Source organism: Carassius auratus, chromosome 21 (genome assembly GCF_003368295.1).
Source record: "Carassius auratus strain Wakin chromosome 21, ASM336829v1, whole genome shotgun sequence".
Lineage (NCBI taxonomy): Eukaryota > Metazoa > Chordata > Actinopteri > Cypriniformes > Cyprinidae > Carassius > Carassius auratus.
The window spans coordinates 21,788,501-21,813,377 of NC_039263.1; the positions used below are offsets into that span (position 1 = coordinate 21,788,501).

Sequence of the window (24,877 nt, forward strand, 5' to 3'; positions counted from 1 at the left end):
ATGTAGAAGTTGAGAGACTCCGGTACGCGCCACAGGTTTTATTTTAAAGATCATAAAGTTCAAGTGAAGATTGATTGAATTTCAGATCCTCTGATTTTTCATAGGCTTTGTTTGCTCAACATGTTTCTTTGGTAATATAATTTTACCTTAAAATCTTTTACCTCAAAAAGTTTGTATCCGTCTTCTTGATGTGGACAGATTGACCGTTGACTGGATAACGGTTTTATTTTTTAAATCACAAAGCGCGCGATGCCTGATGCTCTGGCTCATGAGGAAGAAAAAGTGTCAATTACGTTTTCCGCGCGCCGCTCGCCGGATGAAAAGATGTGCGGCGCGTGCTACACCAACCACACATTTGAATACGATGATGGGAGCACGCGCACCGCGCGCCCGAGGTAAAGTGCGCGCACAGATGCTTTCAGAACTAAGTTTGAAATGAGATAGATAGACAGATAAACCACCAAAACAGAATCTTTGTCATTTTAGTTTTCTATAAATTGTTTTAACTACTTTTAAACTACATACCAAATTCCCTGTTAGAACGCGCGTTCTGTTGTAGATTTATTAAGGTGAATTTTGGCTTGTTAATGCAGTTATTACCCTCAAAACGTCACAGGCTTTGCTTCAGAAGACACTTAGCTTGCTTTTGTAAATGTCAAATAGTCTCTTTACCACTATGTCTCTGTGTGTTTTCTCTCAATGCTAGTCCAAGGTGTGGGGGCAGAGGGGTGGTTTTAAATGTGCAGGACCTCGAGATGACCACTGGAGCATCTGTTGTTCCATCCCTTCAAACCTACTTCTGGTTCCGAGACCTGTTGCTAGGAGACCAGACATTTCATGATGATAGGTACATGCCTAGTGATGTTTACCAGCTCTGGGTAGTAATTGATTCATCTGGATTAAGTACTTGTAATATTTACATTATAAAATATAATCATAATCAGATTACAGTTACTTTTTATACACTACATGATTACATAGTATTCACACAATGGCAGTAATTTATTAATGATTTATTGATCCATCCTAATTCTTATGTTTCTACCTAAAATTTTCCTTTCTAAAAAAAAGTCGACCACTTAGAAACTTTTGTAAAGTCTTCTAGGTTTATGGAACTGAACACACCAGCCACTAGTTCATTTTGGGAAACCTTGGTGTAACATAATGTCATGATGTTGATAACAAATGGAATATGGATTTTCTTACAAGTTAGGTAAAAATAAATCTATAAGTAATCAAAAAGTATCAGAATGCATTACCTAATGTGTAGATTAATCTACCCAGCACTGTTTATTGCCCAGTTTTACCATTACTTCACCTGCAACATCATACCTGTCTTATTGAAAGCCAGCAGTCAGAATTACATCCAAAAGACCAGTAGATACAATGAAATAATGTTTGTTTAGCTTTAATCTGGTAGAGAATAAAATGAGCGAAATAATATGATAATGTCAGGTTCGTCATGGTAGGTTAGTATTTTTCTGACATCACAAAAAAACAACAATTAGAAGATACATGCAGATGTGCATTTCACCTAGACAGACACTGCATCGAAAATTGAATACTTCCTTAATATGTATAGTAGGCGAAAAACATGAGTAGTATGTCCTAATTTATCATATTTGAAAAAGAGTATGCAAAAAGTTTTCTGAAGTGTGCATTCAGTGGGCACTCACTATCCCACGAGACCACGGGAGAGGATTTGTGAATGGCATTGAAGTGAAGCAACTAAGTCACATGAACATATCATCATGGCAGATGTGGAATGTCTGAAGTTGATTCATATTACTCATATTCATACTATATAGCAAATACTTTTTTAATGGTAATGAAGTACATTCAAATTCAAATGTAGCATCTGATCAGACATCTGTGCAATTTTGGATGCACTGAGAGTGTTTGTATTGAATGTAAGGTAAGCAATTGCACTGCAACATGCTAAAAACACTTAGCAACCACATAGTCATACCTTTGAAACCAACTAGAACATTCAAGGATCTTGGTGTTGAGTTTGCACCAAAGAAAGTATCAAAGTCTAGTCATGTTTCCATTTGTTCTTTAAACCGCTGAACAAGAGAACAATAAAATATATCCTTGGCTATTTTATTCTGGCAAGCCTTGAATATTAAGAAAAAGTCTGATCGTGCATGTGTGTGTGGGCACACGGCCACATCTCTCCAGATCGACAGAAATAGCCTCTTGAGCAGGTTGTTATCTGTAATTTCCTGAGAACAGGAGGGAAAGAGAGGGTAGGCATTGCGGAAAGGTGGAAAGTGGGAATAAGCCAAAGAATTGCTCATTTGACTGAAATATTTCAGTTATCTTTTGGTGAGTTTGAGTTGCTCCTTCATTCAGAGTTCTCTTTGTAAGCACATTATTTGTACTTCCACCATCACGAAGACAAACACGCTTGAGGCATGTTGCTGTGATGACAAATCATTCACTATACAAAAATCATGTATGTTTAATAAGCTCTATGCATTAACAGAGTGCATATAACGGTAGGTTTGCCACAGCTGTTGTGCATGTCAAAAACGTCCAGCTTATGCCAATTTTCAACAAAGAGATGCTATGGTAAAACGAATAAACAATTAAAGTGCATTGAAATTCTAATGCAGAGACATACACGACAGAGAGAGACTCTGGCAGGAGAGCGCACGCTTGCGCCTGCAATCAAGAGCGTGTGGGCGGGTTATTTTGAACCATGCCGCTGTAGATGATGTACTTCCATAACAATCCTCTCAGCTCAGATCTCCACACATCCTCATCTAGAAAGCCTCTGGGTTTTCTCTGTTATGGAACAGAAGAATGCAGTGCCGTCCTGGGTTAACCCGGCTCTGGTCAACTGGAGGCTGGACTCTTTTGGTAGCGATGCTGGGCAGAGGTAGGATAAGATCTCTAGAGTCACTGCAGTCTTGTGCATGATTGAATATCTTAAAATGTTCTCTGAGTCTGGCTTATTTGCTGTTTTCCTCAAGCTGGAAAACTGTAGTGGATTTCAGGTGATGATGAGTGCTGCACTTTTCAGTTGTTGTCAAAGTTATTTTAGAATTCTTATCAGTTTCACTGTGTTTATATGTAAACCATGCTAAATACAATCACCCATGAATGTTCTAGCTGAAACATATGTAATATTTTGGAGACGGCTCGTAATGTTGATGGCTTCATCTCACTTTATGAGGGCAATTAAAACCACCGCTCCTGTGGTCTCCATGGGAACTAGCAGACATATCGCATCTCCAGTGAAGATGTCTGGGATTGTAATGTAGAGAATTGCTCTTAGTGCAGAACTATGTAAACAGAGTAAAACATGATGCTGGAAAGAATAAAAAAAAAGTCTTTATGCGTCAAAATATAACTGACTGGTTTTACACCCACATGCACAGGAAAACTTACACATCATGTCACATATAGGGATGACAGCATTTCCATTGAAATTATATAACATGATGTATGCATTGTTATCACTTACATCAATATCTACATGAGTATTTGATGCATGATGTGTTTGCTTTTTAACAACAAGATTTTAGGTGATAATTTAGCATATTGCATAATTTTTTATCAAATTTGGCTTTTACTAATTACTTTTACATAGTAATAATATATATAGCACTGCTGGCAGACATTTTTTTATGATAAAGCAAACATTTATTTTCCCTCTTTTATTTTCTCATCATTTGTCTGCCTATATATTGCAAGTACAATTGCTTGAAACTATGTTTTTCACCTCATGATTTGTTGTGCTTTGTAAATACATTTATTACGGTGCCCCCTAAATGTATTTGGTCAGTTAAGTCACACTTTAAAATTATGTATCATTAGTTGTTTCCTTACCATATTTTTATGCAAGTTTTGGGTTGTCACATAATAGAACACATAATAGAAATGGCATGATGCAAATAAAATCTAAAAATACACGTTAAAAAAACGTAATTTGATGGATTTTTCTTTAAGGAAACATATAATTGAACTTTAATAGAAACAAATTTATTGGATACATTCCTGGAAGTGCAACCAAATCTAACTTTGCCTCAACAGATCATGTGTCTGGATAACTGGAATGGTGCCTTTCCATTGCATATCTTCTCAAATGTTAAGTCATTCTGAAATGCTTGAGCCAAAATCTGCCATCAAAATAATTTTATATAATTTTCTCACATCAGTGCATTCCCAAACATCATGCATTCATCTCTAAAAGCAAGATAGCACTGTTTGTCATTCGTTTCGCCAGCAGCATTTATTGCAGTATTCATCTGCATGCTCTGAGGCACAAGTAATTATTATGTGGGGGAAAAGAGGCATCCCCAGTGCAACAGCTTTTTATTCTTTTATTACTGATACTTTGTTCTCTTTAACAAATTGGATGGAAACTATGAAAGGTGCTTTATTAGCAAAATTGTTTTATGCCATATTCCGATTTTACCAAGTTTAATCCACAACTGACCTGATGTCACAATCATTCAGTTGTGATTTTAGTCAGTGATTTGGAGGTTATAGGACATATGTTTTTTTCCTGCAGGGTCCATGTGGAGTTTTATGTTGATGAGAACACATTTAAAGAGAGACTCAAACTTTTCTTCATCAAAAACCAAAGATCCAGTAAGTCTGCCTGAACTGTACATATTTACCCCAGAACCTTTATTCTTAACTTTTAACCTATTCACTTTGTCTATTTATGGCCTGTTAATGCACTGACCTTTCACCTCCAGGTTTAAGGATCCGAATATTTAACTTCTGCCTGAAGCTTTTGACATGTGTTCTTTACATAATTCGAGTCATGACGGACAATCCAGCCCAGCTCCGCCACACATGGTCAGAACTGTCTTAAAGGAATAGTGCACCCAAAAATAACAATTCACTGTTAATTTACTCACCCTCAAGCCATCTAAAATGTAGGTGTCTTTTTCTTCAGTGGAATGGTGATTCATGAAATACATGTCTGTAACTAGCATCACTTGAGTGTCAAAAAGGAAAATACAGGCAAGACAAAATGAATACCCATTGCTCCTGGCAATATATTGAGGTCTTGTTGAATGGAAAGTTTTGTCTGTGCAAGAAAGTTTAGTTTGAAACTTTAAAGCATATCCATCCACCCTTAAGGTTAAGGTTTCTGCTTTGGCCAGCTGGTGAGGTGAAACAATAAGCATAATTTCAGTCTTGTTACTGATTAGACAGAGAACATTTTCAGATGTCCATTTTTTAATCTCAGTAAAACGTTGAGAAAGAAAAGAGACAGCCATACTGACATCAGGTTTTGAATGTATATAGATCTGAGTGTCATCTGCATAAAAGTGAAGTGTTCTTAAAAGTTGGCCAAGTGGAAAAATGTAAATACTAAAAAGCAAAGGGCCTAATACAGATCCCTGGGGAACACCAGGTCGCACCACACCGACCTTAGACCTGCAACCACAAATCACAATAAACTACTCGTGATCGAAGAGGTAGGACTTAAACCACTTCTATGCAGAATCAGAAACTTCAAAGACAGACTCTAAATGGGTGAAGAAAAAGTATAGTGATCTACATTGTCAAAAGCTGCACTAAGACCAAGAAGAATCAGTGTAAATAGACAGCATCTGATTCGTTTCCATCAACTTGTTCTTTCAAAAAAATGGTTCAAGTTCAGGTAACCACCTGTTCAAATTTTAAATGTAAGCATTTTAATTTAAAATTCACCAATTAATTTACATAATAGTGCAATAATGTAACATATACTCATATATTATTAAAGCACTCAACAAATGATGTGAAACATGGATGTTTAAAGATAAACTAGTCTTCATCAGATCACCTTTTTAACATAAACAATGAGAAACCATAACAAATTTTATTTTGCCATTTCATTCAGGTGCTAGGTTCACATATACACATATCAGCAGCTTATCGGTCTTCGGTCTGGGTTGAACTGATTATTCAGTTCAGTGACTGCTGGAGGAACTGGAGCACTGAATCAGTTCATTCTTCAAAGGATCAAAAACACAGCTATTTTGGTTCATTTCCAGTCAGAGTGACTGTCACGCATCTAATAATGAATTTTGATTGAGTAACTTGTAGATCTGTGCTGCTTAAGCCACAAACTCTTTCAGACGGTTCAGTCCGATTTGTTGAACTGATTTATCCAGTTCGCAAAAAGAATCTGTTCAAGAGTCGCGAACCAGACATCTGGACCATTTGTTTGTGGCTCACAGGATTACAGGTAATAATATTGTAAACAATGCTTAGTTTCTTGCACAGACTGATCGTTTTGCTTCATAAGACCTCAGTAAATTGTCAGTATCCACGTATATCAATTTTGTCTTGCTTGTATACAGTATGTCTTTTTGACTCCCAAAGGGACAGTAACCATTGACTTGCATTTTATGACTTAGTAAGGACCAGCTAAAAATCTTCTTTACTGTTTTTCTGAAGAAAAAAAAGTCACCTACATCTTGGATGGCCTGAGTAAATTAACAGCACTTTTTTTTTTTTTTTTTTTTGGTGAACAGTTCTTTTAAAGGGATACTCCATCCCAAAATAAAACTTTTGTCATTATTTACTTACCACCATGTCATTCCAAACCCGTAAAAGCTTCATTCATCTTTTGAACACAATTTAAGATATTTTGGATAAAAACAGGGAGGCTCTCCCAAGGTGTTTTTTTCTCCATTCTGTCACCGATGGAGTTTCGGTTCCTTGCCGCTGTCGCCTCTGACTTGCTTAGTTGGGGTCACTTCATCTACAGCGATATCATTGACTTGATTGCAAATAAATGCACAGACACTATTTAAACTGAACAGAGATGACATCAATGAATTCAATGATGAACTGTCTTTAACTTTCATTTTGCATTATTGACACACTGTTTTCCAAATGAATGTTGTTCAGTGCTTTGACGCAATGTATTTTGTTTAAAGCGCTATATAAATAAAGGTGACTTGACTTGACTTGAGACTGTCCCATAGACTGCCAAATAAATATCAGTGTTCAAGGTCCGGGAAAGTATGAAAAGCATCGTAAGAGTAGTCCATCTGCCATCAGTGCTTTAACCGTAATGTTATGAAGCGACGACATTATTTTTTGTACACAAAGAAAACTAAAATAACAACTTTATTCAACAATTCCTCACTTCTGTGTCTCTCCAAGTCAGCGTAGTGCCATTTTGGTAATTCTGAGCAGCACACAGACGGGGTACACTCTTCTGTGTCAGCCGCGCCACAAGAATACGTTTTTTACATGTATTTACATTTTGGTTTGAAAGCAAACAACGCATCGGCGCAGCATGAAGCGTACGCCATCAGATGGATTTAGATGGACTCTGACCTTGACACTGTTATTTATTTGTTAGTCTATGGGACAGTCTCAAGCCTACCTGTTTTAATCCAAAAAAATCTTAAATTGTGTTCCGAAGACGAACTGAGCTTTTACGGGTTTGGAACGACATGGGGGTAAGTGATTAATGACAACATTTTCATTTTGGGATGGAGTAACCCTTTAATGTTTATGAGTGTAAATGGCTTATAGAGCATGATTACCATGACTAATTTTTTTAGAGGATATTTATTAATATTTAAAGAAAGTTAGTGAATCATTTCTTATGCTGCAGTAAAATACCGCTATAGACTGATGTGTCGGTCCTCTCTCTACAGCATCAACTGCAACAGCACCACGCAGACCAACGAGATCAACTGGTGAGACAAACCATTAGCATCAAACTGAGCCTTATTTTCAGTTATGCAGATGTGTTTGGAGGTTGATTTCATGCTTCTAATTTATTCTCACTAATCTGCCTCTTTCTCCCAGGGAACTGATATTCTGGGTAGACAGAAAAGTACCAGTTTGGGCCATTCAGGTGAGTCAAACATTTATATGGTAACACTTTACAATAAGGTTTCATTTGTTAAGTAAGGTATAATGTACAGTACATCCAGTCAGTTGATAGCACAGTATAATGCCCGACAGGTTCATCAGTATATTGTATAAGACTGAAGGGCTTTATTATGCGATAACTATCAGCTGGATGTACATTATCCCACTTATTACACGGCTGCTTGCCATAAAAGTAGATAATAAAACACAAAACATTGATCAGCAACAACGGCCATGATGATTTGTAGTTCCCGGATGATCCTCTGTTATTATTGGAAATAACAGACCTCGGAATGTCGTGATTGACCAATTAGAATCTAGTATTCCAGAGAGCCGTGTAATAACAGTTGATTACTATATTAGTTAACATGAACAGCATCTATTAGTCGTAGTTAATGTTAAGTTTAACAATTTCTAAGACATTATTAAAATCAAAAGTTGTATCTGTTAATTAGTTAAAGCGCTGTGAGCTAACATGAACATTTTAATCTAGCATTAACAAAGGTTAATAAATGCTGGGAAAATATGTTGTAGGTTCATTTTAGTTAATGAATTAACTAGTGTTAAAAAATTAGACCATTTGTGTTACCATTTATATTTAAATGTATTTCTTGAGCCTTTAAACACTGTTTTACCAATCTTTAGTTTTAATCTGTGTGGTTCAGAATCAAACTACCAGCACGCAAGCCTTTGCTTCGAACGTTGTTTTCAAAATATTTCAAAATTATAATTGTTTGCCACTGCGCTGAAAATAAATTGGTGTGTAAACAGTTTTCATTTAGAAATTGCAAGTCAATTTTACAAATAATTTCAAAGAAATAGCAAGTGACACACTGAATAAAGCATGAAGTTTTGAAGTAGAAAGACTAAAAAAGTATTATTTTTATTTGTTTATTTATGTAAAACATACTCCAATAAATAAAAAAATCTGGTGAATCATAAATGAGTGTCTGATGGTTTTAAATTGATCTGGGAATCAATTTTAACAATCTACATTCATTTTTAAAGACGGTAATTACTTTTAAAATGTACGCATTTATAATACAATGATATGTAAATGCTTTTAATGAACCTAGCTTAACAAGTCTAATAATACACAAAACATGAATAAATCACATATTTTACAGAACCTTCACATTTAATGCTTTTTAAATATTAGTAGATTACATTTTATTGATTAAATGTTGATCACAACATTGTTAAAAGTGTAATAATAGAAGTTTTTGTTGCGTGTACACGATTTTGACCAGTAGGTGGCGCCAGTCTGTAGTGTTTCTCATTATAAAGCACTTGTGATACTCAGGTCTGCTCTTTAAATTCAGCACTGCTCGTACTTTGGGCCTCTGTATAATAAACTGTGCTTGAGTTTTCCCTATACATTAAAAAATGTTTAATGTCCTGTGTTCTGAAATTTCACTCTTAGCTGTTTTTGTTTGCACATTTTTTTCATCAGGTTATTGTAGCATCCATTAGTTTCATGGAGGCCATGTTGCTAATGTACCTCAGCTACAAGGTGAGTTTGTATGCATATGTGCAAAGCGTAAAAGTATTTACAGATTTTTCACACCAAGTTTGCTCTGAATCTGAGACCTGAAGTGTCTAGTTACTGCATTTTGCTTTGGCACAATCACAACTGTTGGTTCCTGATATTATTTTTTCAGGGTAATTTATGGGAGCAGATATTCCAGGTGTCTTTCCTGTTGGAGATGTTAAATACTGTCCCTTTCATCATAACGGTAAAAAGCATATTCCGAATAATAATATCCCAAACGACATCTGATAATAACATCTGACCTCTGTGATTCTCTCTCTGTGTCAGATCTTCTGGCCTCCTCTCAGAAATCTGTTTATCCCAGTGTTTCTCAACTGCTGGCTGGCCAAGTGTGCTCTGGAGAGCATGATAGTGAGTGTTCACCATTCCCCAATATGCAATGTCTGTGCAATGCTATACAGAAACCAGATGATGTGTGTGTGTTACAGAATGATCTGCACCGGGCCATTCAGAGAACACACTCGGCCATGTTCAACCAGGTCCTCATTCTTATCTGCACTCTTTTATGTCTCGTATTCACTGGGTAAGAATCATTTTCCTTTGGTGTGGGGCCGGGCGATATATCCAGATATTTTTGGTCAATCAATATGCACACTTTTAAATGTAAAATATGGTATTAAGCATGTTTAAATCTCATTGCCTTATTTTAAAAATCCAAACAAGAATAAGAGCTTCTTTTGTTTTACAAAACTGGCTTTTGCAAACTTCTCCATTCACCATTTCATGTTATTGGAGGCTTTTTGATCAAGATTTATTTCATTTTAAATTATTTTTTATTATATAATGTATTTTTTGTATATACATTTTCAGCACATTCAGTTTTATTTATTTGTTATTGTTTTTAATGTAATTTTATTTTTTATTAATATTAATTATATATATATTTTTTTCAATTTAGTTTTATATTTACTCTTTCTTTCAGCACACATTATTTTATTGTCAAGATTTTTTTTATCTTTTGTTAAATTGTTTAATTTTATTAATAACTGAATTTATTTATTTATTAAAAATTTCATTTACTGAAATTTTATTGACTCTTTCAGCACATAATTTTATTGTCAAGATTATCTTCATTTTAAATCAATTTAATGTAATTTATTTTATTTTGCATATTAATATTTTACATTTTGTTTTTATTGAAATTTAGTTTTTTATTAACTGTATCATTCAGCACATTATTTTATTGTCAAGATATTATTTTTTATTTTAATTAGTTTTTATTTAAACTATATATATATATTTAAAATTATTTTTATTAAAAATTTAGTTTTTCTCTTTGAGCACACGCAATTTCATTTTCAAGCTTGTTTGATTATTTTTTCGTTGTTAAAATCAATTGTGTTTTATTTACATAACATATTTATTTTGAGAATTGAAATACATTATCTATTTATTTTAATTTATTTTAAGTTTTATAGCTTCTCTCCATATTTGACAGCAGCAGTACAAGCACTAGCAGAAAAGCTATCTAAGGAGGGCGGGGCTTAACAAAGACCATCCAATCCTATCATGCATCTTGCACAACCACAATATGTGCTGTATTTTTGTCGATTGTATTACTTCAACAGGTGTATCGCCCACCTCTACTCTTTATCGAAAGCCGTTCTTTCTTTAGCTACACTGAAGTCTCTCTGTCTCTTTCAGCGCATGTGGCATCCAGCATTTAGAGCGTGCTGGTAAGAAGAGTCTGTCTCTCTTCAACGCTTTGTATTTTTGCATCGTGACCTTCTCTACGGTGGGCTTCGGCGATGTGACGCCGCAGATCTGGCCGTCTCAGCTGCTGGTGGTGGTGATGATCTGCGTGGCGCTGGTGGTGCTCCCTCTACAGGTCAGAGGAGTCAAGCACTTTTTAAATTTACCAAACAATGGTACTGCTTCAATTCACTTGCCTTCACTGATGAAGCAAGAGATAAAGCTTAACATAAAAGTCAAGATTGTAATTTTATTGTTTGTTTTTATATTTCTATTTGTTTCACTTAATTTCACTTCATTTTTTCTATTTATTATATTTTTTATTTACAGTCTGTCTATCATTACTGACTTGACTATGAGCACAGCGAATTATCAAAATATTTTTTTTACTCATGTTTTCATATTTTAAAATAATTTAAAGATTATTTTTGTATTTTTAAATGTTTATTATTATGCTTAAGTAATTTTTTTATTACAAGTTAATTTATTTATTAGATTTTTTTCAGAACATGCCATTCGTATTAATTTAATTGCATTTTATTAATATTAGATTTTTTTTTTTTCTTATTCATGTATTATTTTTTATTTACTCTCTGTCTGCTACAGACTTGATTAAAAACAGTCAATGGTCTTTAATAGTGTTTGTTCCTTTATTTTTTGAAAACCAAAAGAGAAATAAAGCTTCGGTAGTTTCAGAAAAACACGTTTTTTTTATTGTATTTGTTTAATTTAAGTTACATTAATAATTTAATAAAAAAAAAATTTATTCTCTTTTTTTAGCACATGCCGTTTTATCTCTGAATTAAGTCAAAACTTGTTTTATTTACTGTGTTTATTTATTTATTTTATTGTCTGTCTACTCAAATACTGACTTGACTATGCCGATGATCTTGAAGTATTTCTTGTTTTTACCATGTGTCTCTTTATCCTCTGGCTGCAGTTTGAGGAGCTGATCTATCTGTGGATGGAAAGGCAGAAATCTGGAGGAAACTACAGCAGACATCGAGCTCAGACAGAGAGACACGTGGTCTTATGTGTCAGTACTCTCAAAATCGACCTACTCATGGACTTCCTCAATGAATTCTACGCTCATCCTCACACACAGGTGTCTATTCCGTCTGTCTTTGTGTGTTTAATCTTGTCTGATGTTTACAGTATTTGTCCTAGTTTGATCACATGTTGTGTTTGTGCATGTTCAGGATTATTACGTGGTCATCTTGTGTCCATGTGAGGTGGACGTTCAGGTGAGGAGGATTTTGCAGATCCCTCTCTGGTCACAGAGGGTCATCTATCTTCAAGGCTCCGCCCTCAAAAACCAGGATTTACTGAGAGCCAAGTGAGTGACAGCCTCACTGACCAATCACAGTATTGTTTTTATAGGGCTGCACAACTAACTTGTATTTAAGCCTGTCCCCAACAATACAGTTTACTCATTGTTTGAAGGAGAGCAAAATGTGGAATAGCATACATTTTTGGCTTCTGTGATTGGTCTGCTTCGTTAATCGCCCTGTGATTGGTCGATTTTGTTCTGTAGGATGGACGATGCCGAAGCTTGTTTTATTCTCAGCAGCAGGAATGAAGCTGATCGCATGGCGGCAGTGAGTGTTCACACAAATCGATCATCTTTTATTTATCGTTCATGTGTATTGAGTAGGGGTGTAATGATTCACTCGTTTTCTCCATGCATCGATTACAAAACCTGACGATTCATATGCATCGATCTTAAAAACATGATTTTTTAATTGTGTATCGCCGATCTTGGACAGTTATCGATTTAAAACGCTAAGAATCGAATGAATCACGAGTTCTATAGGGATTCAGTGCTTTCAATATATCATCCACAATCCTTTTTTTTCCTCCAAATTGCGTGATACAAACTTGCAGTTCTGGCTTTTTTTTCATAACTGCATGATATAAACCCACAGTTGCAAAGTTTAAAAGGTCATAATTGTGAGATATAAACTTTAATTATTATTATTCAGTGGCGGAAACGGGCTTCCATACATTTTTTTTTATCAAAAAAACAGAAAAAGGAAAGAATTAAAAATAAAGTGCACACAACATTATTCTACAATAAAAAAAATAATTAAAAAAATGATTTAACTACATTATATTACAGTCACATGGTATCATTTGTTTTACACATTCAATCCAGTCGGATTATCAAATGTATATATTAGTTAATAAACAGATATTGATTAGTATTGCTGTACTGACAGGATCACCAGACCATTCTGAGGGCCTGGGCTGTGAAAGACTTCGCTCCCAACTGCCCTCTTTACGTCCAGATTCTCAAACCTGAAAACAAGTTCCATGTTAAATTTGCAGGTACTAACTTGCCTTTATTTCACATTCATTTTCTGAATATTGCTCACTCTTTCTGCATTATTTCTTTTCTTCTCTCTTTCGTTTGAAGCCCTTGAATGACTCATTTTAGTAAGCGTCAGCCATCTTGACTCTGAGCAGAATGTCTGTTTCTTACCGCAGATCACGTAGTGTGTGAAGAAGAGTTTAAATATGCCATGTTGGCTCTGAACTGTCTGTGTCCGGCCACCTCTACACTGATCACCCTACTGGTCCACACATCTCGAGGACAGTGAGTCACAACTATGAAGTTAGTTAGTAAAGTTAGTGCTCTTAAAAGTGAAGTGTGTTATTTCAGTGCTACTAGCGCAACCACATGGAAAAATAATGACTGTTTTCAGACAGGTTTCCCAAACACACCTTTAGTCATTACCATGTTTTTCAGAACATGGCGTTTTATTGTCAAGTTTTTTTTTCGTTTTATTAATATACTTTTTATGAAAGTTGAGTTTTATTTTATTATATATATATATATATATATATATATATATACATATATATATATATATATACATATGTTTAAGAAATTTTTTAATTCATTCTTTTTTTTTTTTTTTTGCAAAGATGCATTAATTTGATCAAAAGTGACAGTAAAGACATTAATAGTGTTTGCAAAGATACCTGAAAAAAAGAATTCACGGTTTCCACAAAATTGTAAAGCTTGACATTTAAAAGAAATGTTTTTTGGACCAGAAAATCAGCATATTAGAATGATTTCTCAAGTATCATGTGACACTGAAAATTCAGCCTTGCATCACAGGAATAAATTAAATTTTATAATGTATTCAATTAAACAACAGTTATTTAAAATTGTAATAATATTTCACAATTTTACTATAATTTTTAATCAAATAAAAAAATCATTGGTGAGCAGAAGAAACTTTTAAGAAACTTTTAAGCCCCTTTCACGTTCGGCCCGGAAAATTGCAGGAACATTCCCAGGATTGATTCAATAACATGTTAACTCTCTTTCAGAGAGGGCCAGCAGTCTCCAGAGCAGTGGCAGAGGATGTACGGCAGATGTTCGGGTAATGAGGTCTATCATATACGTCTGGGTGACAGTATGTTCTTCAGAGACTACAACAGCAAGAGCTTCACCTACGCAGCCTTCCACGCCCACAAGAAGTACGTCTATCCGTGCTTTGCCACATATTAAATGTGTTTGAACTAAGGCTGTGAGGGTGTTTTGGTCTGTTTGTGTGTAAAGGTATGGCGTGTGTCTGATCGGCGTGAAGAGAGAAGACATCAAAAGCATCTTGTTGAACCCCGGACCGCGCCACATCATGTCTGCCAGCGACACCTGTTACTACATCAACATCACGAAGGAGGAAAACTCCGCCTTCATCTTTAGACAGGCAGAAGATCAGGGAAAGGGGCGGGGCCACTGTGACATCTTAAACAGCCCGTCTGGCCTGCCTGTTCATAGCATCATCGCTAGCATGGGTGAGAGAGACAGGAAGTTGTTTATTCAGCGTAGTGAAGCCCTTCCTGACATCCATTCAAATAAACTAAAGGACTAAACCCTGCTAAAGGTTGCAGGTTTGCCTTCTAGTGGCTTTGTTCTAATTTTTTCAGGAACCGTTGCCATGGATTTTCAGAACACCAGTCCCACTGAGAGCGGTGTCAAATTGGCTCCGCCCCCGGAGAACGAACAAGGAAGCCGCCGCCCAAGCATTGCACCCGTTCTAGAGCTCGCTGACTCCGCCTCCTTACTGCCATGTGATCTGCTCAGCGACCAATCAGAGGATGAGGCCGGACAGTCAGATGAAGATGTTACAGCTAATGAGTGAGTTCGTTTTTAGCTCCTAATACAAATTTAAACATTTCAAATTCAAAGGGTCATTTTTGTGATGCTTTTATGTCCATTGTTGAGTTTGACAGCCACTGATAAAAATAAAATAAAAGCGAAACTGTTTAATGTTTTAAAATGAAGAAATTATGACAGCCATAAGTATTATATATTAAATCTTACAGTGGTATTGTAAAAGAAAATGTTATTTTAAATAAATTAAATAATTTTATTTTACAGTAAAAAATGATAATAGTAATATTTCTATTTTTGTTTAATATTTGCATTTTATATAATATTAATCATAAAATAAAATAAAAATTGAATGAACTTTTTTAATTTGCAAAATTGTATTTTACAGTACGGTAAAAGTGATAATAATAATAGTTATATTTCTTGTTATTATATAGTTTCTTCATAGTAATCTTGTAATTTTAATGTTAATTTCCTCAGATTTGTGAAAGGATACCCCCCAAACTCTCCATACATTGGGAGCTCCCCGACTCTTTGCCATCTCCTGCCCCAGAAGGCCCATTTCTGCTGTTTACGGCTTGACCAGGTGAGCACCAGTCCCCATGTGCTACAAATGCCATCCGCATGTTGTATTTGCACAATATGCATTGCACTGGACCACATCAGCATGTCATATTTATCTCACATTTGCTTCTCTAGAGCTGTGAGCATGTTTCCTTTGAGGACGCAAAAGCATATGGCTTCAAAAACAAGCTGATCATTGTTTCTGCTGAGACGGCTGGAAACGGCCTTTACAACTTCATAGTGCCTTTAAGAGCCTATTACAGACCCAGACGAGAGCTCAACCCTATAGTCCTGCTGTTAGACAACCTGTAAGTACACACACACACACACATTCATCCTCATGTGTTTCAATAGTGTTATTAATCTTTTTCTACTTCCTGCAGACCTGATGACCACTTCCTTGAGGCCATATCCTGCTTTCCAATGGTGTATTACATGGGTGGCACCATTGACAAGTACAGTTAGACAAAAAACGTTTTCTTTGTCTAGGGTAGAATTTGTAGAATTTTCTTATATTAAAAAAATATACTTTATGTATAGGAAAGAGATGCACAATTTGGCCAAAATGTTTGTGTTTATATATCAATATGACTTTATAATAATAATATTTATTATAATAATTTATTATAATATATCGATGATAATAATAATAATTATTATTAATAAAAATATTAATAAAAATAAATAATAAATATTACTATTGTAGTATTTCCCTGTAAAATCAAAAAATGTGTTACAATTTAAGTGAAATTGCGATTTAAAATGTTTTATATTTTAAATAGGGCTGCACAAGTTGGCCAGTTTTTTGTGATTGTTTATCAGTGTCACTGTTATATATACCATTATTATTAAATATATACAAAAATAATAAATGTTACTTTTGTAATATTTCACTGTAAAACAACGACAAAAAGTATTCATGGAAAAAATTATATAATAAATATTTTCAGTGCATATATTTAAATCACAGCCTTTGTGATTCCATAATTGCATTGTGCCGTATCATTATTATTGTTATTATTTTCAATTCATTTTATTTTGATTAATCGTGCAGCCGTATGTTTGACATTCAATTCAAATATTTCCCTCTAGATGTGAATTTATCTGATTGGATGTTTGTGTGATTGACAGTTTGGACAGCCTATTGCAGTGTGGTGTTCTGTATGCTGATAATCTAGTGGTGGTGGATAAAGAAAGCACTATGAGTGCAGAAGAAGACTATATGGCTGATGCTAAAACCATCGTCAATGTGCAGACCATGTTCAGGTGAGACGAACCAAAGCCCTGCAATCTGCCAATAGAAATTGACACAATTTGCAAGGGATGTAACGATTCACTCAAGTCAAAATTCGATTCAATTCATGATTCGATTAACAATTTCTTGAACAAAATTAGATTTAATTATAAATTAAATGTGTCCTTTTATTATTTCTTGAACAAAATGCTGCACGTTTCTTTATGAAATTGAAATATAACACTATAATAATAGCACTTGCATATTATTGCTCTGTTGTTGGTTTTGATTGCTTCTATTGTCCTCATTTGTAAGTCGCTTTGGATAAGTGTCTGCTAAATAACAAAATTTAAATATGTTAATTTAAATAACAAAACTAAATGGAAAATTTAAAACAAGCCCCAAATCAAATAAATTACACAAATAAAAGAAATCTCTTTATATAAACAAAATAAGGCTTCGTCTGTGCTCTTTCCATTTAATATTAGAGGCAACCACTGCATTTTCATCATGATCCAAATAAAGATGGGCTTCAGTTATGTGAAACTATGCATAAAAATATCTGCATGAAACAGAAACAGAGATTCACTCTCTGCCAGCAGGTGGAGCTTAAAATGTTTCCTTGGTTTCCGCTGTAAACAAAGCAGCTGAATTTATGAACTTTAATATGCATTTTACATATTATGCTTTATCTGTGCACACAAATACAGTAAGTTTCTCTCAGACATACATTCATATAAACTCTTACCCCTAATTTAAATCAATTTTCAACCAGCTCGCGGTTAATCGTTACATCACTATCATTTGCATAATTTATCATTTCAGTATGAAGGTCATGGGTCTGATTCCCTGGAAATGCATGAACTAAAATCAAATGTTTACACTGAATGCACTGTAAGTCATTTTGGATCGCGTCTGCCAAGTGTATCAATGTAAATATAAATCTCATAACAGTTTTATTTTCTCTTTCTGTGTCTCTTCAGGTTGTTTCCAAGTCTCAGTATAATCACAGAACTGACTCACCCGTCAAACATGAGATTCATGCAGTTCAGAGCCAAGGACTGTTACTCCCTCGCTCTGTCCAAACTCGAGAAGGTAAGACATGGAGAGATTTAAGTACTGAGTACTGTAGTTTTGTAGTTATATTATTTTAAAATGTGTGTGTTCGATCGGCAGAAGGAACGTGACAAAGGCTCGAATCTTGCCTTCATGTTTCGACTTCCTTTTGCTGCTGGTCGAGTCTTCAGCATTAGCATGCTGGACACACTCCTGTACCAGGTAGATATAGTGTGTGTGTGTGTGTGTGTGTGCACGCCTTTTTAAAGAGGAATAATTTGCATCATCCCTAATAAACTCTTGTACTCAGGAATTAAATATTACAGTTACAGATAGTAACATTTTATGCATTTTGGTGACTTGCATTGCATTCAAAGTATAATACCATTTAAAGGTTTGGGGTCATTGTTTTTAAATAGCTTTGAAGGAAGTTTCTTTTGCTCACCAGGGCTGCATTTATTTGATAAAGAATACAGTAAAAGCAGTAATATTTTGAAATATTATTAAAATTTAAAACAAGATTTCTATATGAATATAATGTAAGATGTAATTTATTCCTGTGATGTAAAGCTGAATTTTCAGCATCATTACCCCAGTCTTCAGTGTCACATGATCCTTCAGAAATAATTCTGATTCTAAAAAAATAATTCTGAAAGAAACATTTCTGATTATTATCCATGTTAAAAACATTTTTTTAACATGGATGTTCTTTGATGAATGCAAAGTTCTAAGGAACAGCATTTATTCGAAATAAAAATATTTTGAAATATCTTTTTGTTTGTCTAACCAACATATCTCACTGTTTGTGTGAAGAGAGATACGTTAGTAATATTGATGATTGATTGGTTTGTTTTGTACATGAGTGTTTTGTGAAGGACTACATGATCCCGATAGCCAGGCTGCTGCTGGGACTGGACACCACGCCGGGATCAGGATACCTGTGTTCTGTGAGTTCAACACACGGCCTGTATGTGTTTAGATGCGCGTTGTGTTGTGATCTGTCAGTGTTTGTTTATGAACATGTTCCTGTGTGTGTAGATGCACGTGTGTGAGGCTGATCTCTGGATCCGCACGTACGGGAGACTCTTCCAGAAGTTCTGCTCGTCTAGTTCAGAGATTCCCATCGGAATCTACCGCACAGAATCACACGCATCACCTGAGGTATCTATCTATCTATCTATCTATTTATCTATCTATCTATCTATCTATCTATCTATCTATCTATCTATCTATCTATCCCTGTCTGTCCATCCGTCTCTGTCTATCCATCCATCCATCCGACCGTCTCTGTCTGTCTATCTATCCATCCATCCATCCATCCATCCATCCATCCGTCCGTCCGTCCGTCTCTGTCTATCCATCCATCTATCCGTCCATCTCTGTCTATCCATCTATCCGTCCATCCGTCCATCTCTGTCTATCCATCCATTCATCCATCTGTCCGGTTGTCTCTGTCTATCCATCCATCCATCCGTCCATCTCTGTCTATCCATCCATCCATCTGTCCATCTCTGTCTATCCATCCATTCATCCATCTGTCCGTCTGTCTCTGTCTATCCATCAATCCATCCGTCCGTCTCTGTCTATCCATCCATCCATTCGTCCATCTCTGTCTATCCACCCATTCATCCATCTGTCCGGTTGTCTCTGTCTATCCATCCATCCATCCGTCCATCTCTGTCTATCCATCCATCCATCTGTCCATCTCTGTCTATCCATCCATTCATCCATCTGTCCAGTTGTCTCTGTCTATCCATCCATCCATCCGTCCATCTCTGTCTATCCATCCATCCATCTGTCCATCTCTGTCTATCCATCCATTCATCCATCTGTCCGTCTGTCTCTGTCTATCCATCAATCCATCCGTCCATCTCTGTCTATCCATCCATCCATTCGTCCATCTCTGTCTATCCATCCATTCATCCATCTGTCCGGTTGTCTCTGTCTGTCCATCCATCCATCTGTCCATCTCTGTCTATCCATCCATTCATCCATCTGTCCGTCTGTCTCTGTCTATCCATCAATCCATCCGTCCGTCTCTGTCTATCCATCCATTCATCCGTCCGTCTGTCTCTGTCTATCCATCCATCCATCCGTCCATCTCTGTCTATCCATCCATCCGTCCATCCGTCTCTGTCTATCCATCCATCTATCCGTCCATCTCTGTCTATCCATCTATCCATCCATCCATCTGTCCATCTCTGTCTATCCATCCATTCATCCATCTGTCCGTCTGTCTCTGTCTATCCATCCATCCATCTATTCGTCCATCTCTGTCTATCCATCCATCCATCTGTCCATCCGTCTCTGTCTATCAATCCATCCATCCGACCATCTCTGTCTATCCATCCATCCATTCATTCGTCCATCTCTGTCTATCCATCTATCCATCCATCCATCCATCTGTCCATCCGTCTCTGTCTATCCATCCATCTATCCGTCCATCTCTGTCTATCCATCCATTTATCCGTCCATCTCTGTCTATCCATCTATCCATCCATCCATCTATCCGTCCGTCTCTGTCTATCCATCCATCCATCTGTCCGTCTCTGTCTATCCATCCATCCATGTGTCCGTCTCTGTCTATCCATCCATCCATCTATCTATCCGTCCGTCTCTGTCTATCCATCTATCTATTCCTCCATCTCTGTCTATCCATCTATCCATCCATCCATCTGTCCATCCGTCTCTGCCTATCCATCCATCTATCCGTCCGTCTCTGTCTATCCATCCATCCATCCATCTATCTGTCTGTCCATCTCTGTCTATCCATCCATCTATCCATCCATCTGTCCGTCCGTCTCTGTCTATCCATCCATCCATGTGTCCGTCTCTGTCTATCCATCCATCCATCCATCGTGTTTTTCGAGATCAAATTTCTCACCTCCAGCTGATCAATACTTGTGTGTTCAGTCTCTGCTGACCTTATATTCTTTTCTCTAGTTTCCATGACAGCGCTATTAATATTTTCCATTGTATTTTTTTGTTTCCATGGTTACGGTCGCCTCCAGTTTCAAGGTTCCGTCAGCATCGAGGGGTTAAACGACACCAGAGAGAAGGGGGAGGAGTCAAAGATCCTCACCCACAGCTCCTCCAGCAGTGACCAATCAGAGCACCCGCTCCTGAGGAAGAAGAGCATGTACTGGACGAGACGTCTCAGTAGGCGGAGCGTGAAGAGGAGTGACTCCTCCCTCAGCTCCATCCAGCAGCGTCTGGGCGTGTTACGCCGCTCGGAAAGGGAGGAGCTTACAGAACTGGTCAGGAACCGCATGCAGCACTTGGGTCTGCACACGGCGGGATACAGTAAACACACCCCTTACCTCATATATCATAATAATATTCATATGTATAATATGTTTATGCTTAAGTAATTCGTTTTGTGGAACAAAACTTGAAGATCTGCCCAGATCATGTTTGTTTTAATGTGGTTAGGAGGCTGTAACCACCATAACCCCCCTCTTTTCACAAATTCCTGATGGATAAAATCAACTCCTGTCCTACATTTCTCTCATATCACATTTCACTTGAAAATGTATATCAGATTATGGAATTAAAAAGGGTGGTGAACACTGATTATATTGAATCCTGAATGTTACTACATTCTTGGTCAGAAGAACCTTTGTTTTATCAGCCATTATACTTCCAAATAGTAATTTTGATTTGAAATATTTCTCTCTTCCTCTTTTTTTCTAACTTTCATCTCATATAGAGGATGTCACAAATCTAACAGCCAGTGATGTAATGAACCGAGTTAATTTGGGGTATTTGCAAGGTAAACACCCTCTACTATAGTGTTGCCATGAATAGTTTGCTCCGTGGGTTCATTTATTCTTTTTATTATATTCCATCCACATGTTTTGAGAGATTATAGGGAGAATATGATGCAAGCCAGATTCAAACATATGTGCTGAATGCCTGAGTCATGATTTGATTTTGTGGCATATTTAGATTTTAATGAACTATTTTAATCCATTATAACTCTCAGTCAGTGTTTCTGAATTGTATTTCAGGCTACATTGCATGTAACAAATTGTAGCATAAAGTTTTTATCTATATGTTAATTTGCTTCATCTTTCCTTGTGGAACTTCAACCACGCCCATATTTTTGAGTGACAGATGTATCCACCAATCTCTGTTGCAGATGAGTTGAATGACCAGCAGAACTCCATCTCATACGTGCTGATAAACCCCGCCCCCGACACGCTGCTCCAGCTCAATGATGTTGTGTATGTAGCACATCCTGACAGATACACATATACACACATTTATTTCTTTAACTGCTGTTATTCTTTAAGTAATTGTAGGCACTAACTGAATAAAATCCTAGATATCTTAAAATGAAAACAGTATTTAGAAATATTCAAATATATATTTTGGTCTACTTTATCATGGTAACAGTATCATTTTTGGTTGCTAAAACTATAATAAAGTCATTTTCTGTAATTGAAATAATGCGGAATAAAAATATTTCACACATAAACCAGAGTTATTATAGTTAACTAAAACTAACTGTCAGTATTAACAAAGTAAAAAATAAAATTGCTCTAAATAAATTAACATTAGCTGAAATAAAATATAAAAGAATATATAAAATAAACAAAAATTCAGCGAGTTGCCATATTAATATTTCTCATTTTATTAAATTTTAACTTGTACTACAATAACTAAAACTGAAACTGGAATAAAAATTTTAAAAAAAACTATATTGACATATAGTTACTATATAAAAACAAATACTGTATACATATATGAAAACTACTGAAGATTACAAAAACACAAAATAACATTACAAAAATTTTCCAATTTAAATATTAAATAGTAAAACTAGAATTTAGTAATAATAAAAACTCTAATATCTCAATAGTAAAACAACACTGTCATAAACATAAATATTTAAATGTAAACATTTTAAATAAGTTTTAGTACTAAACTTTATCTACAAGTGAAATAAAACATAAATTAACTAATACAAATTGTTTTTAAATTTAAGTCATGCATTTTTTGCATTTTTCTCAGGAAGACCACCCAAAAAATCCCCCAAATGTTAAACAGTCCGGTTTTTACTTTTTGTAGGGACATTTGGTGACATTTATATGTGTTTTTTGGGGTATGCATCAGGTTTCAGAAACTTTGCGGTGACATTTGTCCCTCATAAAGTCAGCGAAACCTGATGCACACTGACACAAACATTTGTGTCAAAAATCACATTGTTAGAGTAAACTCTCAAACATGAATCACTCAAAGTGCTCTTTGTGTCCTGCAGGTTCCTGATCCGTCCGGATCCACTGGCTCATGTACCAGAAGCAGCGCCTGTACAAAACCGCCGGTGCCGGTCCACGACTGACACACCAGAACTCAACAAGATTTAACCGCTCAGATCTACATCATACGCCAAAAGCCAGGATGTAACTGGACTATAAAGAGCTGTCGGCACTTTAACCTTTTCCCTCATATAAGCTCTTGCTCTTAGATTCATCAGTGATATTATGGTCTGATCACTGCATATAATACAGTGAGCTTTGTGAAATATTGTGCAGTGAAGTCAAAGTTCATGTTCCATCATTGAAGAGCGTTATTTATCCAGTGCTGTAACAAACGCACAGATTGTCCTGTTGTAGGTCAGACACTAGAGGGTGATGATGTCAGAATAAAAACTGATTGCTGTCATGCAGTCAACTTTGTTATTTTGTAATCGGGTTTTTGCTGTTGTAATGCAGGCATGCATTTCCTGTTCTTTCGTTTTCATGTTTGTTTACCGCTTTGCAGTGTTTTGCATTAAGGAAGATCCCAACAAGACTTAATTCTGTACAGCGGCCACAAAAATGATTTAAGAAAGTCTGAATGTATTTGCATTAGGGAAAATTTCAAAGCAAGTAGCATTTATTTTTACGAAAGATTGCACCAGCTGATTCAAAAACAGAATTACTTAAAGGAGTAGTTCACCTAAAAATTACAATTTGCTGATCATCTGAGACCATACAAGATGTAGATGAGTTCGTGTTTCAGATTTGGAGAAATGTAGCATCACTTGCTCACCAGTGGATCCTCTGCAGTGAATGGGTGCCGTCAGAATGAGAGACCAAAGAGCTGATAAAAACATCACAGTAAGCCACAAGTAACACTGTGAAGTGAAAAGCTACACGTTTGTGAGAAACAAATCCATCTGTAAGATGTTTTTAACCTTAGACCATTAATACCAGCTATAATATGAGTCCTCTATCTATAAGAATGTTTTTTTCACGTTAAAAAGTTTTCTTGTCTGAATCGGGAGATAAATCTGCATCAATCAAGCACCACTTACAAATGAAACCAGTCCAAAACAATTCTAAGCAAATGTGTGGGTGGATTTTGATGTAAGAGGACAAAAGAGGATGAACCTTTCCCTGGGGGAAGCATTATTATGGATTATGGCCTCACACTTTGGTCACAAGCAGAGTTTTGAAGATAAAATACATTAATGAAACATTTGTTTCTTACAAACATGCAGCTTTTGGCTTTTCAAGACATTAACTGGTGGGCTGGAGTGGTGTGGATTATTTGTGGATCATTGTGATGTTTTTATCAGCTGTTTAGACTCTCATTCTGACGGCACCCATTCACTGCAGAGCATCCATTGCTGAACAGGTGATGCAATGCTACTTTTCTCCAAATCTGATGAAGAAACAAGCTCATCTACATCTTGCATGACCTGAGGGTAGGTACATTTTCAGCCAAGCTTCATTTCTGGGTGAACTGTTCCTTTAAGTGTACCTTTGTTAAGATCTCTGTATTGCGTATGACCTCTGTTCTAGGCATTATTATCATT

At 35.9% G+C, this 24,877-nt stretch overlaps 1 protein-coding gene across 2 annotated transcripts; it reads left to right on the top strand.

The window, feature by feature from the left end:
* Positions 1 to 311: 311 nt before the first annotated feature.
* Positions 312 to 24,060, top strand: LOC113038899 (potassium channel subfamily T member 1-like). 2 transcript variants are annotated; one of them, XM_026196689.1, is made up of 31 exons: positions 312 to 395; positions 707 to 847; positions 4,523 to 4,602; positions 4,713 to 4,815; positions 7,629 to 7,670; positions 7,783 to 7,831; positions 9,302 to 9,361; positions 9,510 to 9,584; positions 9,668 to 9,751; positions 9,829 to 9,923; positions 11,045 to 11,228; positions 12,033 to 12,197; positions 12,292 to 12,428; positions 12,627 to 12,690; positions 13,312 to 13,420; positions 13,580 to 13,688; positions 14,432 to 14,581; positions 14,664 to 14,899; positions 15,032 to 15,242; positions 15,699 to 15,804; positions 15,918 to 16,090; positions 16,166 to 16,237; positions 16,914 to 17,048; positions 18,000 to 18,111; positions 18,193 to 18,294; positions 18,936 to 19,019; positions 19,111 to 19,233; positions 21,084 to 21,375; positions 21,782 to 21,844; positions 22,214 to 22,298; positions 23,336 to 24,060. In XM_026196689.1, exons 1-31 carry the CDS (start codon positions 325 to 327, stop codon positions 23,439 to 23,441), a joined length of 3,618 nt encoding a protein of 1,205 aa, XP_026052474.1. In that variant the 5' UTR covers positions 312 to 324; the 3' UTR covers positions 23,442 to 24,060. The 2 variants fall into 2 exon arrangements, with proteins under 2 accessions (XP_026052474.1, XP_026052475.1); XM_026196690.1 differs by lacking the exon at positions 21,782 to 21,844.
* Positions 24,061 to 24,877: the final 817 nt, after the last annotated feature.